This window comes from Sceloporus occidentalis, unplaced genomic scaffold, assembly GCF_023333645.1.
Source record: "Sceloporus occidentalis isolate IW3139 unplaced genomic scaffold, rSceOcc1.0.p SCAF_49, whole genome shotgun sequence".
In the NCBI taxonomy this organism is placed as follows: Eukaryota; Metazoa; Chordata; class Lepidosauria; order Squamata; family Phrynosomatidae; genus Sceloporus; species Sceloporus occidentalis.
In genome coordinates, this window is record NW_028317029.1 from 4,762,797 (window position 1) to 4,779,056 (window position 16,260).

The 16,260-nt window shown below is 41.6% G+C and overlaps 1 protein-coding gene across 1 annotated transcript in view; it reads right to left on the reverse strand.

Annotated features, from left to right (window-relative positions):
- Positions 1-3,726: 3,726 nt before the first annotated feature.
- LOC149288940 (lambda-crystallin-like) overlaps positions 3,727-16,260 on the reverse strand; it is a 52,498-nt gene continuing 39,964 nt past the window's right edge. Inside the window, exons 4-7 of the mRNA XM_089491196.1 lie at positions 15,740-15,934; positions 13,013-13,118; positions 5,856-5,962; positions 3,727-3,843 (exon numbers count right to left, since the gene is read on the reverse strand). Of these exons, the coding sequence (XP_089347322.1) occupies positions 3,727-3,843; positions 5,856-5,962; positions 13,013-13,118; positions 15,740-15,934 (525 nt within the window). The remainder of the gene's footprint in view (positions 3,844-5,855; positions 5,963-13,012; positions 13,119-15,739; positions 15,935-16,260) is intronic.

Below are 16,260 nucleotides of genomic sequence, written 5' to 3' on the forward strand. Positions count from 1 at the left end.
ATTGATTGGTGCAGGGGAGATAAGATTTGTAAACTCAGCCACAAGAAAGACTTTCAAGAATAAACATTTGTATGCAAACAGAAACCTAAAAAGTATCTACTCTGCAACCAAAGCAGCCGTTTTGTGGCAAGCCAGTGTTTACAAATCATTATACCTTCAAAGCATCCATGGTGATTCTATCCCTTTAAAAATTATAATCTTGGAATACCCATGTTGAGGGAATTGTGTAGTTGTATATTCGACAGGGCACCTAGAGTTGTATGCCTAGCAAGCTAGATTTTCAGGGGTGTCCTTCCTCCTGGTTCAATCTATGTGCACATGCTGCTTTCTCTTCCATCTTCACAAGACTCCAGAGTCACCTTTACCCAGCTGGACCATCCAGGGCGGTGAAATCCCTGACGCTCAGCACTAAAGCTGTGCGTCACAAGGGAGCACTGAAGCAGAGGTCTGAAGGGAACTTCAAGATTGAAGAAAGGTTTTAAAAGAAAGGCAAGAGATGGAGAGAAAGGTCATGTGGTAGTGAGGGAAGTGAGGGAGGATAGCATGAGGGGATAGCTAGAAAGAAACAAGAGAGATAGTGAGAAAGAAAAGAGATAATGAGAAAGAAGATAAGTGGAGAGAAAGGAGTGATATAAAAATAATGAATAGGAGAGATATGAAGAAAGAAGAGAGACAAAAGGGATGGTCTCATGCAAGATGCCTATGAGCAGGGTATGGTAAGGGTTAGCACAGGTCTTCCCATACAAAAAGAATAAGAAATGCTCACCAAGAACACACAGCCAATTATAGCATGCCTTACAGTGCGTCCCTGCTTGGGAGCATCTCCAATTTTTGCTCTCTTGTGCCATTACAGAGAAAATCTCCATCTACATATGAGTCTGATCCCACCCAAAAGGGCAGTCTAGAACTGAAATGAGAGGCAAATTTTCTTTGCATGAGGGAACAACCCAAGACGTACGTTTTGGCCTTAATTGACCTTGTCTAGGCACAAGAAAGCAAGGAGGTCTAGACTCACATTTACACTTAGGGGAACCCCAAGGGATCGACGAAGGGTGAAATGCCATACAAAAATAATATGAAGTATTCACCATGAACAGACAACCACTTTATAGCCTGCCTTACGGTGCGTCCAAGTGAAAGGTAAAGGCATTTTAACAGAGCAGCTTATACTTCTGATACAAACTGATGTTTGAGATACTACCACTACCTATAGTTCTCTGCACTATAAAATTCTATCATTTTGTTGTGCTGTGGGTTTTAAAATTTGAATTAACCAGCTTCAAGGACATCAAGAACAAACTACAAATTCATTCAAGTACTTTTATTCCATGCAGCTAAACACCGAGGCTCTAAGTTAAAAAGTATAAATAGCATGGTATTATTATATGTAACAAGTTAATCATGAGCCGAGATCAGGTTTAACTCATAACCATTGACCACAGCACCAAGCAACCTTTGGCAGTCCAGCTACAATTGAACTTTGTCTCTGGTCGCTGACAGTCATAGGAATTGTATCCAAGAACAGCAGGAAGTAAATAGAGGACTGGATTTGTCATAGAACACACTAAGCAACCCTATAAAATGCATGTTTTAAGGGTTCCACAATACACAAGCATGTGTGGCTAGATCATTAATACTGCCATGGAGTCTCCTGTCTATGTCAAATTCTGCTGAGGCTATCAATTGTATCCATGACATTGTAAATGTGGATGTATATTTAGAATTTACACTAATGGAATTCATTGGCCGTGTAACCAACGTGTAAACATTACATTTTATATTTTATAATAGAGCAAATCATAAAATCTGTTTGAACGATGTCAACAAAAATAAGAACAGAGCCATCAAAAAATCTTTAACCACAACAAAAGCATATGAAGGTATGCCCATGGAGGAAGTGTTCATATTTTAGGTCATCATACAATCTTGGGTTGCTTCTTTCATAAGAGGGGAAAATCAACGAGAAGGATGGGGAGGACCAATTTCGGCAAATTAGTTATTATTATGTAAAGTCACAGAGCTGATACCGTATTGGCTCGATTATAGGCCGCACCCTAAAAGTTAGGTGCTTTTTTAACGAAAGATTTATATTTTTAGAAAAAATACACATTAGTGGAATATTAAAACAGTATTCTAACTAACACACTGTATTTTAACACTTTTGGTATCTATTATGCAGTTAGCCAACATATATTACATACAAACAGAAAACCAATAGCCATTTTAATGCACCTTACTTATAGATATGCCCCTCTGCTCCCAGATATGCCACTCTGTCCCCCCCAGATATGCTGCCACTCTGACCCCCCCCCCCAGACTTACCAATGCAGACTCCTGGTGTCTAGCATACGCGTAGACAACTTCCGGTGCCGACAAGGGAGGTTGTTTAATTGCATCACACAACCTCCGCCGTTGGCAGTTCCACCGGGGAAGATGCATCAGTCCACACAGCTCACAAGACAATGTAAAAAATTTAAGAAATTGGTCCCACCTATTTTACCCGATCTCCCCCCCTATTTTTTTAAGAAAATATCTTTAGGTGATACAACACAAAATGTCAGCAGCAATGTGTTGGCCCAGTTAGAGGACTATATTTTGGACTTGTACTCCACTAGAATCAAGGCACTGGATAATTAAGTGTGCAGATATCATCATGAGTGGGGGGGGGGGGCGTTAAACATATTAAAATATATAAATTGATGCAAGGCTAAAACTTTTCAACCCTCTAGCATGTTCTCTGGAGTGTCATGGACAATTCCTGACTAAAAATTATAAATGTAACTATAAATGTTATGTTTTGGGAAAAATTAAACATGGCCAGTGGAGTAACTACAGGGGGGGGGCTTATGCATCTGGGGGCACGGTGCAACCCCAACGATCCCTTGTTCCTGTCTCCTTGTATTGGTTCAAAATAGTTTAGAAAGGACCCTTCCGACCTGGACGTCACATGACTCTGTGGTGAAACCGAGGCACCTCTGGAGAGGTGCAAGGTGGGCGAGGCGGGAGGGGTGTGATGTATGTATATGTGTTTTTATATAAATTATATATGGATGTGTACATCCATACATACATATATGTGTAATATATACACATACATATTAGACATGGATGTGTAATTGTGTGTGTAAGCATGGATGCGTAAATGCGTGTGAGAGCATGCATGTGTAGGTGTTTGTGTGAGCATGGATGTGTACGTGGGGAGAGATGGAGTATGTGTTAGAATGAATGTGAACATGTGTGTTAGTAAGTGTGTGTAATTTGTGTGCCAGAGAGTTTGTTGGAAGGGGGAGCAAAGGACAAAGAAGGCACAGACAACTTGTTTGGGAGCAATGACGGCACAGAACAGAAGTTGGAGGGGCACAGGGCAATTTTTGCACCAGGGCCACGTGGTCTCTAGTTACACCCCTGAACACAGTCTTGTATAAACACAAAATACCACTATCTGTAATGAAGCCAGGGACAGATATTAGTACACGCTGATACTATTTCATAATCAGATCTCTGTAAACGTCATCTTATTTCTACAAAAGGCACAATCATAAAACTGGTTTATTTTTCAGATATTTATGCATTCCACATATAGCATCTGTTTTGACAGAACAAGGGTGTATACAATGTATTTAGCGATATTGAAAAGTTTATGCTAAAAGAGGGAATTTGCACCAAATGATATTTAAAGCAGGAATCAGTAATTTTAGGTCATGTAGATGGCATGTAGATAATATGTTAATTATTATATTTAATTTCACTCTTTAGCTTAGCCAGGCGACTCAGACATAAATTTCTCCATTCTCTCCTTGTTGCAAGCTGATCGTTTTTAGAGGATTTATTGTCCCACAGGGCCTGAAAGAAAGAAAAAAAATGGAATCAACTAATTGTTGGAAGTATAAGTGCATATATACTACAAGTAAGAAAACCTAGAAAACACACACGCTTATATCAGTAACTATCGCCTAACTGTCCTCTTCTCTCTACCCATGCCTTGCTTCTTGCCTGAACCATTATCACTTCTCCACTCATGTCTCTAGAATTTTACCTGTGATGTGCCCATTCTCTGGAATTACCTAACTCATTCTGTCAGAATCTCCTCTACTTAGTCTAGATTTAAGCACTCACTAAATCCAGCAAACTGACCTTTTCTTCTTAAGGTAGGCTAAGCTTGTGCTTATCAGGAACCTGTCACAAAGGACTCTCTAAATGTGATTTGGGCCGGGGAGGCATGCCTAGCCACGCATGTAGTACTGTTAGCCCAGAATGTGAAGTAACTGAAACAGAGTGGGAGTGGGTGAAGTCACAGATATCAAAGAACTGCCCTAGGGTCTTGGTCATCCAGGGCAGTTCTGGAAGGTTCCCAGGAAAGAGCATATGCATACTGGTATCTTCATAAGCACGCAGTGAATAACAAAGCAGAATAGTGTTATCCTCACCTCCATGCCACAATATGCTATCTATTTTGGGTCATTTACCATCAAATCAAGAGAGTGGACCTGACACCCTAGCTAGGAGGTAAATGTCTAACTGATGGGTAAGCTACTCTGCTAGCATTACAACCAAAATAAAATGTTTTCATATGTATCCAAGCATATTAGGAGTTGTAGTATACGAACAGCTGGAAAGCTGTCTGCTGGCTACCCTTTCCCTCAGCACCTTGAGTGTTTGCGGCAGACGGCATCTATCAAGTGATCAACGTGGGACTTCACAACAGAAAAGAGATGCAAAAATACAGTGAAGCGGATGGAGCAAGGAATATGATATTACCCATTTACATTGAATAGTCTACAGGAAAGCATTACTTCAATGTGTGGTGAATTACTATGCTTCTGTACAATCGGAGTGCCACTTCCCATCACATCTCCTTGGCAGTGATCCCAGACTTTGAAGAGTTTGATTAGTCTAGATCAGAGTCTGTAGTGCCCAAGATTCTCGCCCCAGGGCCCTGTGGTTTCCACTTACGCCCCTGAGTTATTCAATATTTTATCACACATATCTCTTTTTAAAGAGACACTCCAGCCATCAATGCATTATAATGCATATAATAGCTGTGTCCCCTTTAAATTATTTGCTCCGTCTTGCAAATCTATTTGAACCCTCCCCTTGGCAAACACATCTCCTGCTTTCCCAAGCGCATATGAGATCTACTCACCATGACAGTTTTTTGAGTGACCAACGTAGTTAGGAATAACCTGATTTGCAGGATGCCACTACCACAGACACAATACTTTTTTTTTGCAGATTGGATGTAGGTTAAAGGGCATTCACCTCTGACAGCTTAGACAGGGCAGGAATCATAAGCAAAACAGCCCTTAGTTAGTCCATCGCTACCAAAAATTGCACATAAAAAATGGCTGAACTACTGCACTTCAATGCCAACCTGGGGAGTTTAAGGGTGTCAATTGAGATCCCCTAAACAGAATCAAAGCAACTCATATTAAAGGCTTGCCCGAAAAAAAATACTTTTAAAGTATGAAATCTCCAAAAATAAATGTATTTTCTAAATAAATAAACTTTGAAGAAAAGCTTATATCGAGTGCTTAAGGGTTTGTTACATATCTATTTATTTGGAAAGGAACGGCAAAAAACTAAAAGCTCCGTCTTGATAGCTGTTCACTTGGCAGGAGTTACGTTCCAACAAGAACAATGCCTTTTGCCCTTAAATAAAATGTTTTAGCCAGCTATTGAAAGACAATGTCAATGATCATCAACTGGCATTTTTAAAGCCCATGTATTTCAATACCATCTGAGATGGTAAAATATGTTTTTTTTAATACAGGTTACCTTGTAATGATAACACTCATAGCTACAGGTGAACAATAAATGAATTGACCAACACAATCCTATAAACAACTGAAGCTTACCGTGTCAATTTTTTGTGCCACTTCTCCCGAAAATTCTGGTACTGGTCCGAATGTTGTCAATACACGTTTTATGCCTTCTCCATAGCGTTCACAATAACTCTGAAACCCTGTTAGAAATTGAGACAAAAACATTGAAATGCTTCCTAATACTGTTTTTATGGGAAATAAACCAATTTGTCCTCCACTCATTTTAAAATGTGCGTTTCGGTCATAGGTCACACTAGTGATCTGCTGATTGTTGACACTAAAATCTCACTGTACATATGGTCATTTCCTATAATCAGTAATTGGATATATACTATACTTGAACATACATGGAGAAAAGGCCACTGGAACAGTCTGGTGATTAAAATAAACTGTTAAATCAGGTTGAGTAAAATGCCATTTGGTTTTACACGAACTTGATTCCATTTGGTACTTTGGGGGGGGGTGAAGCATGGCATATGTTACAAGCTGCATTCTTCTATCTGTATCTAGAAATTGTCTAGTCGACACCTGCAGTCTAAAATTGTTGTAAGAAGTCGGCTAGACTAAGTGTCTTAACAGAAAGCTTGCGAAAAGGGGTCTCTCCAACTAATGTATCGGTTTGTCTTAGTCTGTCAATTCTCATCTTGTCATAGCTCTTGAATATATGTATTGTTGGCGCTAAATAAATAAAAAATAATAAATTGCAAGAGGTTGTGGCTATGCTTAATCCATATAATAACATGAATTGGATAGTCAACATTTCCAGCTTGTCATTCCAAATGAGTGAAGGAGTTTAAAACCTTGAGTATGAATGGAGTAATGGTTGCTATGTTTCCCCATACCCTGACCAGCTGGGCCTGGAATAACCCTAGTGTGGGGAGGAAACAATCTATAATCAGGATAGCTTCGATGTTACTGGAACAGCCTTTGTGGCGAGTATATAAAATGCCTTCAAGAAACCTGAAGCTGGTTGCAACTGCTAGGATGTTGACAAATCTGAAGCGGGCTTAAGGGGCACCTGCCCCTTAAGCCCGCTGAAACTGCGACCGGGTCCGCCACTCTAAGGGGCCGGGAAGCCCCCACCAGGGCCGGCCTTACGGGTGTGCGGCCGCACAGGGTTTAAATTAAAACATTGGGGGGTTTTTTGTTGTTACTTTATTTAACATCCTCCATGTTATATAAAGTTTTTGTTAACTTTATTTAACATGGAGGATGTTAAATAAAGTAAAAAAAAAAACCCGATGTTTTAATTTAAGCCCTGTGCGGCCGCAGACCCCTAAGGCCGACCCTGGTGGGGGCTTCCCGGCCCGTTACAGTGGCGGACCCGGTCGCAGTTGCAGCGGGCTTAAGGGTCCCTACGTTAATGCGGCCGTAGAGGCCGCATAGGCCCATTCAGTCCGGTCCTGACTGGGCCTATTTTAAGGTAGGGGCCTGGAGCTGCAGCTCCATCAGTCCCTAAGTCAATCTGGCCCTGCCGCGGGCCCGGTCGCAGTTGCTGCTTCCTCCGGCAACAAGGTAAGTAGGGAGAGGGAGGGGGTGCAGTGAGAAGGGGCAGATACCGGTTAGATAGTGAGAAATGGGGAGAGGGGATAGATAGTGAGAGGGGGTACATATTGAGAAGTGGGGAAGGAGGTATATAGTGAAAAGGGGGAACATAGTGAGAAGGGGCAGATAAGATGGTGAGAGGGGGTAGTATGAATGCGTATGAGAATGAATGAATAAATGTGTGGATGAATTGTGTGAATGCGTATGACAATGAATTCATGTGTGGATGAATTGCTTGAATGATTTGTGAGACTGCATTAATGAATGTGTTAATGATTTGTGTGAATGAGTGAGTAAATGCAAAGATGGTACATAAAGGGTGGGCTTTAACAATAAATAAATAAATAAATAAATAAAAATGGGCTTCTCAGGCTTAAATGCCCGGGCCTATTTTTTGTCCCAGTCCGGGCCTGTCGCCAAGTCAACACCCAAATCCTGCCATTTGCGGGGGCCTGGCATGCCCCACTCCCCACCCATTTTCCCTTTATATGGGAGTGTTTCCCGTGCAGTCAACGGGAACGCACCCACTGACGATGTCTGGACCATGCACTGACGTCAGCGGGTAGTCCTTGTCGGATCCCGCAAGGGTAGGTTCCGGGTTGCCGGAGCCCACAAGCTCCCAGGTATGATCATTTACTGTATCCACACAAATTATATATTGTTCTTTTCAAGAAGAGATCTCTTTAGATACCATTATTTTGATCATATCATCTAATTTACTAAATATATATTTTGCAAGTTATAGGGCCATAAGTACAAGTAGCGTATTGCTATTTCAAAACCACTGTTTTTCTAAAAAAGCAATAGCGGCATTGTAATTCTGATATTTGTCATGAATCCCTGAATCATCCCCCACATGTACATATTCTGCATATTAATTGGATGTTGCTGACATCCAGCAACATCCCATGAGTGACGGAAGCGATCATTGATGATGCCTTTCACCCCTGCGTATATTTGTCAGCCAGGCACACCAGTTGTCATTAACTATATTTGTTCTGTGACAACTGTCACAAAAGGGTTAATGTTGACGACATTCAATGTTCTGCAGCTCCCAGATCATGGGTTTTCCCAAATCAGCCAATATTTCTTTTGTTAAACATTTATTTGTGAACCATTATTCTACCTTGTTTGTGGTATATTATTTACCAGTAGTTAAGTCTCAGGGTTATTAAACATTAATGAATGAAATACCAAGGTGAAAAACACACAATTAGATTAATAAATAAAAGTGTAATAACTATAAGAGAGCTCAATTAAGTTTTAGAAAATATCACCAAAATGGGGGGGGGGGGGGGTCATTTTAGCCAAGAGATCCAATAATGCAATATCCCTAGTTGATCACCTCTTTAAGATGAGCACTCCGTTGCTTGGGGTCCGTAAATGTATAAATAAAGCCAATATTCTACATAAAGACCTACTAAGTGTCCCGTTGTTTGTAGGACAATCTTGACAATCCGCCTTAGCTGCCCTATAGGCAGTGGTGACTGGAAAGTATGTGATATTGCAGCACAGATCTCCAGTGTAGCTTCCATGTTGCCACCTTGCACCACAAGGTGAATTGGGGTATGTTGAGTGGATAGCCAGTCCTTAGCTCCACCCACAACTACCTCCTGTCTACTCCCACGTTTGGTCCTGCCCCATCCATACCCAACACAGGCGTTCATTTGGACAGCTGAAGTGTTGGGGGTTATGCGTTGGGTACACACCGTACAAGGGAAAGGCATATTCTAAAAACAGACTTTTGTCATGATATCAAGCCCTATAAACGTAGCTGGAGCAGATTCGCTAGTGATAAATAAATTAAAAACTTATATAAGGATAGCAAAACCCTTTTAAAGATATCTTGGTTAGTGGCTGGAGGAAAAGGTATGTGATTTTTGAAAGTGTGCTCTGTGCAGGTTCTTGTACAATGTTCTAATACAATCTTATTGCTATAGCAACCAATGGAATAGACCAATCAGGAGCAATATTCCTGATAAGGTGATAAGGGTCCTTTTCAAAATTACAAATACAGGGTATGTTGTGACATAGAAAATGAAGACCGGTAAGAATTCAGCCTGGTATATATTCACACACATATATCACGTACATACACATACATGCACATGGATATAATTCTGTACCTTTACAGAGTATCTCTGTAATACAAAGCACAGCATGCACTGTGTTCCTGCTCTGCAACAGGTGAGCAGCAAGTGGGGGCCCTTACCACCAGATGCCTTGGGGACATATTGCTTTCGCGCCATTGTTTTTCCAACCTGATGCGTCGTATATACCCATACATGCCAACTCCTTCGGTGGCACAGGAGGAACTTTACCCTTTAATGTTAAGTGCAATTGCTTTCATTGCAGATAATTAGAGTGATTAGTTCCTTTAACCAAATAATATAACACGTTCCTGTAACCTGTTTCTAAAACCGGTTTCCTTCAATATGTTTATTGCCTAATGAGAAATCTGGGAACTTTCAGGATTTTCGCTTGCTAGCCTCACAGTTGATTTCTGAGGCCAGGCCAGAGTGGTGCTTGTCTCTGCCGACACCCAAACTGGCTCCACCTACTTCCTGTCCCCGCTTCTTCCTTTTGGGCGCTATCCCCAGCTTCCTTATGAAGCAGGATGTGAGAGCAGGTCAGGGAAGCAGACTTCAACTTCAAACACATGGCTAGCTGTTCTGAGGAAGCGGTGAAAGTGAAGCCACCACCGCAGGGATCTACAGAATGTTTCTGCTGATTACTCAACCTTTTGCCCTTTTGCTCTTTATACAATTCATATTGTGTTCATTTAAAAGATTGAAGAAACACCATCTTCAAACCTGTTCCTTGTCAGAACACGTCAAATAACAAAATATGGATTTTAATGACTTGTGCAAAGTGTTAAACATTCCGTCTGTTATCATGGCATATCTCCCAAGTGTAACAGTTTACCTGGCACAGTCCCAATTTAGTCCATTAGTCCCCTAATGTACTGCTTATATAGGCATTGGGGATCATGGGCTGACCAGGAAGATCCTCGGATCCCTCTGATCCCATATGCGTATGGTGGGTGAGTGGACACGCTTTTAATCCTGGCCACTCCCACACATACACCTACTCCCACCTCTAACCACACCCCAATTTGGGCACCTGAAATTGTGGGGGATATACATACTTTATAAAGTTATAAAACACATCAGAAAACACACATGAGCTGCAGTTGTCGTCAGCTATCAAGTCTGCACAGCTTCAGGCTTGGTAACATCAGAAAACAATCCAAAACATACTTTTTCTGTGTGAACATGACACACTTAACCCATGCTTAATGCCGCCCTCTAGAAAAGGCACGAGCAGCAACCTGTATGGGCCAAACAGGAGTAAATGTCGCAGTCGAGCTTAAAAGGTAATGATGTAATTTAAGCCAAAAATTGCTTTATGAGTTAGGATCGTTGTGTTCATATGAGAACATCGGAAAACATAGGACGTGCACGGAAATCATAGGCATATACCGTATTGGCTCGAATATAGGCCGCACTTTTTCCCCCCACTTTAAGTCTTTAAAGTGGGGGTGCAGCCTATATTCGGGGTCTAGCGCCCGACGCCCGGGACATGCAGTTCCGGGCTCCAGGCAGGCAGCGGGGTTAGGATACAGATCCCCCGCAGCGGTGCAGGGGACCTGCATCCTACTCTCTGATACGCTCAGACAGCCTCCCCTGCCGGCACTTTCCACGGGGGGAGTGCCAGCACGGGAGGTTATCTAAGCGCATCGCGCAGACATTCATCGGCTGCAGCGATGCACGCGTAAACAGCCTCCGCTGCCGGCACATCTGCACGATGTGCTTTAACAATCTCCCTTGCCGGGAATTCCCACGGGGGGAATCCCGGCAAGGGAGATTGTTAAAGCACATCGTGCAGACGTGCCGGCAGCGGAGGTTGTTTACGCGCATCGCCACAGCCGGTGAACGTCCGCACGATGCGTTTTACCTCTGCCCCCAAGACTTACCAGAGCAGACTCCCGACGGTGTCTTGCGGGGCCGGCGGGGGATATCTACGCAATACGCGTATACAACTTCCGGTGCCGGCACTGAGCGGATGTGCCGGCACCGGAAGTTGTATACGCGTATTGCGTAGATGTCCCCCGCCGGCCCCGCAAGACACCTGGGAGTCTGCTCTGGTAAGTCGGGGGGGGGGGGGACAGTGGCAGCATATCTCGGGGGGGGGAGGAGGACAGTGGCAGCATATCTCGGGGGGGGGACAGTGGCAGCATATCTCGGGGGGGGACAGTGGCAGCATATCTCGGGAGGGGCAGTGGCAGGATATCTCGGGGGGGGACAGAGTGGCAGCATGTCTATTAAAAAAAACGTTTTCTTTAAAAAAGCACCAAACTTTTAAGGTGCGGCCTATATACGGGGGCGGCCTATATCCAAGCCAATACGGTATGTATGAGCCCAATCCAGCAGTAATGGCAAACCCACTCTTACACAAAACATTTTATGTATTATGAATAGGTGAAAGGGGGGACACAGGCAAAAAATCTCAGTGGAACGGGATAGGTTTTTAGGACCATCTTAAACCCATAAAATAAAAAGTTAACAAAGAATAAAAAACCCATAAAATAAAAAGTTAATAAAATAGCAACAAATCTCTCTCCTAGTAGAAACAGTGGTCAAAAGACTCAACTCAATGAGTCAATGACTCCACTGCCTTTCCGCCAAAGAAAACATGCCACTATTCTCTTTTGGAAGTCTGTGGCTCTGCGGAAAGTGACCTGGAGACCCAGGGGAGCAGGGTTTCACCCGGAGACTCCTGCTCAAACCTTTATTCCCAGGCATGGCTATAAAACTACTGATCCATGAGCCTTTGTCGGTGCCGTAGGAAGATGCTTTCAGAAAAGTGAGCTCACAAAGGTTACGTGAAATAAGGGGATGATAACATTTGAAACAGGGAATTCATAATCAGTCCTTTAAAAAGATCTATCACTTTTTCCAAATGCTACATCTTACCGCTCTATACACTAAATGATTACATGTTTGTTTTTTATTAAAATTATTAATATATCTTAAAATCAACTTAATGTGGGAATGTATATCAGCTGTTTTTTGGATTTGCATGATTAGTCCTACCCATAAACATATCTCTGCTGTGTTACCAAGTTGCCGATTGGTTTTGGTAGCCTTTGTAAGGTGGTAAATATCAAATTGACAAAAAATTTTGCACAATGAAAACTTTCATTAATATACTTTAATCCCCATCCCTCATACCTGTTATTCCAAGGGTCACACCCGATCATTACCTGTCTTGCATAATAATAAACTATTATAAATTAACATTGTGATTTACCCCTAAATAATAATAATAATAATAATATGTCTGAGAGTGGGGAGATCATCACTGCTGCTGTTTATTTTCATGATAGAAGAAAACATTTTAAAAAGTTTTTTTTCAGTGAAGTTACGCTCTATGGCAAAATTATGAAATCTAACCAAGTTCCCGTGCTGCCGATGCATCCTTTCTGTGTACTGTAAAACACCATTAGATTTTTGCATTGTATTTTTGATAAATTTCAGATTTCCCTTTCAGGATAATATTTAACACACAAAATTCTGGAATTTCATTGAGAAGAAAACTGCAATAGGATCTCGAAGGTTACATTTTTATTAAAGCATTCTTACCATCAGCATTTAGGTGAGCAGTTTCCAGAGGACCAAGGAAAGCATATCTCATCCCAAGCCCTTCAGACATCACAAGGTCCACATCTCTTGGTGATATGACACCATCCTGCATGGACAAAAGTGACCTATAAGATATTCTTACATGTATGGAAGTGTTAGGAAGACCAGAAATACATATATGAAACCATAACATGAAGATGTTCCATTATTGTCAATTGAAGCAACAACATGGAATAAATATGTGAGGTGAAAATCTGACTCTTAGTTACAGTTCCGACTTCAAACATCTTTATGGAATCTGTTATTCATGTTGATCCACAACCCTTAAGTTGTAGGTTAAAGTGTCATTTTCCACAGAATTCGGTTCAGTTCTAAGTTCATTAACTGTGAATATAACTTTAATGCAACAAAAATAACAAAATCTTTAATCTATTTTCAACATTTTAGGAGGGCACAGGCTCTCATCATCAGGAGTAGCTAAGCTTTTTTTTCTTTACCTATGACATAGAATTTGCTGGCAGATAAGAACCATCCACCTCATCTAGTCCTGTTATAAAGAATGAAATCTTCATTGGTCCTTGGTCCTTTCTTATAGTCAGGATAGCTATATGGCTATCCCATTCAGGCTTAGAGACTATTCTGATTGTCTACTACACTCTCAGTGTAGTAAAACTTCCTTACATTACATTTACAGATCTTACTATTTTTGTATTATATATATTATTTACAAATATTATTATTATTAATATTATTAAGATCAATTTAGATGAAATGGAAAGAAGCCATGGTCTTGCTTCTATTGTACTGGAAAAATAACTGCAATGTCTATTACTTTATGGCTTTGGAATTATTGGAATCTATGGTGAATATCCAACCTCGATTTCCTGTAACAATATCAGAATCTGTTCTAGAATAATTTATAATCTAAAGGCAGGGCCGGCCCAAGGCAAAATGCCGCCTGGGGCGAATTTTAAAATGCCCCCCCCCCCATTATCTACCCTTCCTCTACCTCCGTCCCTGCCCCCCCTTATCTACCCTTCCTCTCCCTCCGTCCCTGCCGCCCGCCCCCCCCCCCTTGTACTTACCTTTCAGCAGTCCTGCGGCGAGTCTCCCTGTTCGGTCTCAGTACCGGCTTGTAATGCTGAGCGCCGGAAATCTTCCGGCACTCAGCATTACAAGCCGGCACCGAGACCGAACAGGGAGACTCGCCGCAGAGGAGAGAGAGAGGGGCGCCGAGCGGGTACTGACAGCGTGGTAAGCGAAAACCACTCGGCGCCCCTTTCTCTCTCTTTCGCTTTAAAAAAAAAAAAAAAAAAAAAAAAAAAAAAAAAAGGGCTTGGGGCGGCGAAGTGCCGCCCCTTCAAAAGTGCCGCCTGGAGCGGTTGCCCCACTCGGCTCCATTGTCGGGCCGGCCCTGTCTAAAGGAATACAACAATGCCTCTTAACAAATAGTTGCCCAGAAAATGCCACTTCCACTTATTTAAAATGGTCACATAAAAATTCATACATATATTAACTGCATAGCCAAGGAAGTTACAAATAGTAAGATTAAATACAAACACATCTACAAGGAAATCCATTTAAACAAAAAAAGTAAACATAAGGAAACAATTAAATCGTGATGTACATCCTGTAAACAGGTGAAGACAGAAACTTCCTCTCAAATTGCAAATTTTATTTAGAATAATGAGATGTTGTAAGCAGCTTGAGTAACAAACCTTCTCTCTACAAGAGGCATATTTCATTCAGAATTTACAAAGATTTTCCCCTCTCACAGTGACAACACTGAAGAAATGTACAATGTAAAGTAGTGAGTGTACAGCCTGTATAACTTTGTAAATTTGCTGTCCCCTCAAAATAACTCAATACACAGCCATTAAGGTCTAAACCTTGGCAACAAAAGTGAGTACACCCCTAAGTGGAAATGTCTAAATTGGGCCCAATTAGCCCATTTCCCTCCCCAGTGTCATGTGACTCGTTAGTGTTACAAGGTCTCAGGTGTGAATGGGGAGCAGGTGTGTTAAATTTGGTGTTATCTCTCTCACACTCTCTCATACTGGTCACTGGAAGTTCAACATGGCACCTCATGGCAAAGAACTATCTGAGGCTCTGAAAAAGACTTGTTGCTCTACATAAAGATGGCCTAGGCTATAAGAAGATTGCCAAGACCCTGAAACTGAGCTGCAGCACGGCGGGCAAGACCATACAGCGGTTTCACAGGACAGGTTCCACTGAGAACAGGCCTCGCCATGGTCGACCAAAGAAGTTGAGTGCACGTGCTCAGCGTCATATCCAGAGGTTGTCTTTGGGAAATAGAGGTATGAGTGCCGCCAGCATTGCTGCAGAGGGTGAAAGGGTTGGGGGTCAGCCTGTCAGTGCTCAGACCATACGCCAAACACTGCCTCACTACAGTACACTCAACTACTTTACATTGTAGCAGAGTATTATTTCTTCAGTGTTCACATGAAAAGATATAATAAAATATTTACAAAAACTCACTTTTGTGAGATACTGTAATATTATTAATGCAACAGCAAGGTGAGAAAATTCTCGAAAGAGGAACAATATGGTTAAACTGTAAGATCTTATGGTATAAACCCTCTATTTTCTCATTTGACCCGTTTTAATCTGCCCGTAATGTCATATTACAGCGATAATGTGTGTTCCTTTATGAAATAGCACAATTGTGTATTATTCAGACAATGTACAGATAGACAAATACCATACCTGTACAAGTCTCCACGCTTCACTGACCACTGCATACTGGAGCCGATTCAACACAAACCCATCAGTCTCTTTCAATAATTTTACAGGTGACTGGCCAATTTTTTTCATCAGATCATAGGTTCTTTCAACTGTGGCTGGTTGTGTCTCTGGATGGGGAACAAGTTCAACCAAGGGAACATAATAAGGTGGATTCACCTGTTTTGTGGGACAAGAAATACAATATGTAGTTTTTCCGAACATTCAAGTTGAGACACAAAAAAAACCGTTTAATTCACATTCTTCCTATTATTTTATATATTTTGGGTTGCTAGAATGTGTTATATTCCATATTTTCACTAGAAACACAGGACAAAATATTAGGACACGCACAACAGTGGATAGGTCTTTTGTCTCTCCTTGATTTATGCATTGTTTTTGGAATATTTAATCAGTAATCTGAATCAAAGCCTTTCAGCAGAAAGAGCTATTATTTTTGTTTGGGTTGTAAAACATAATAATTACCAGCTGCTAGTACAGTGTTC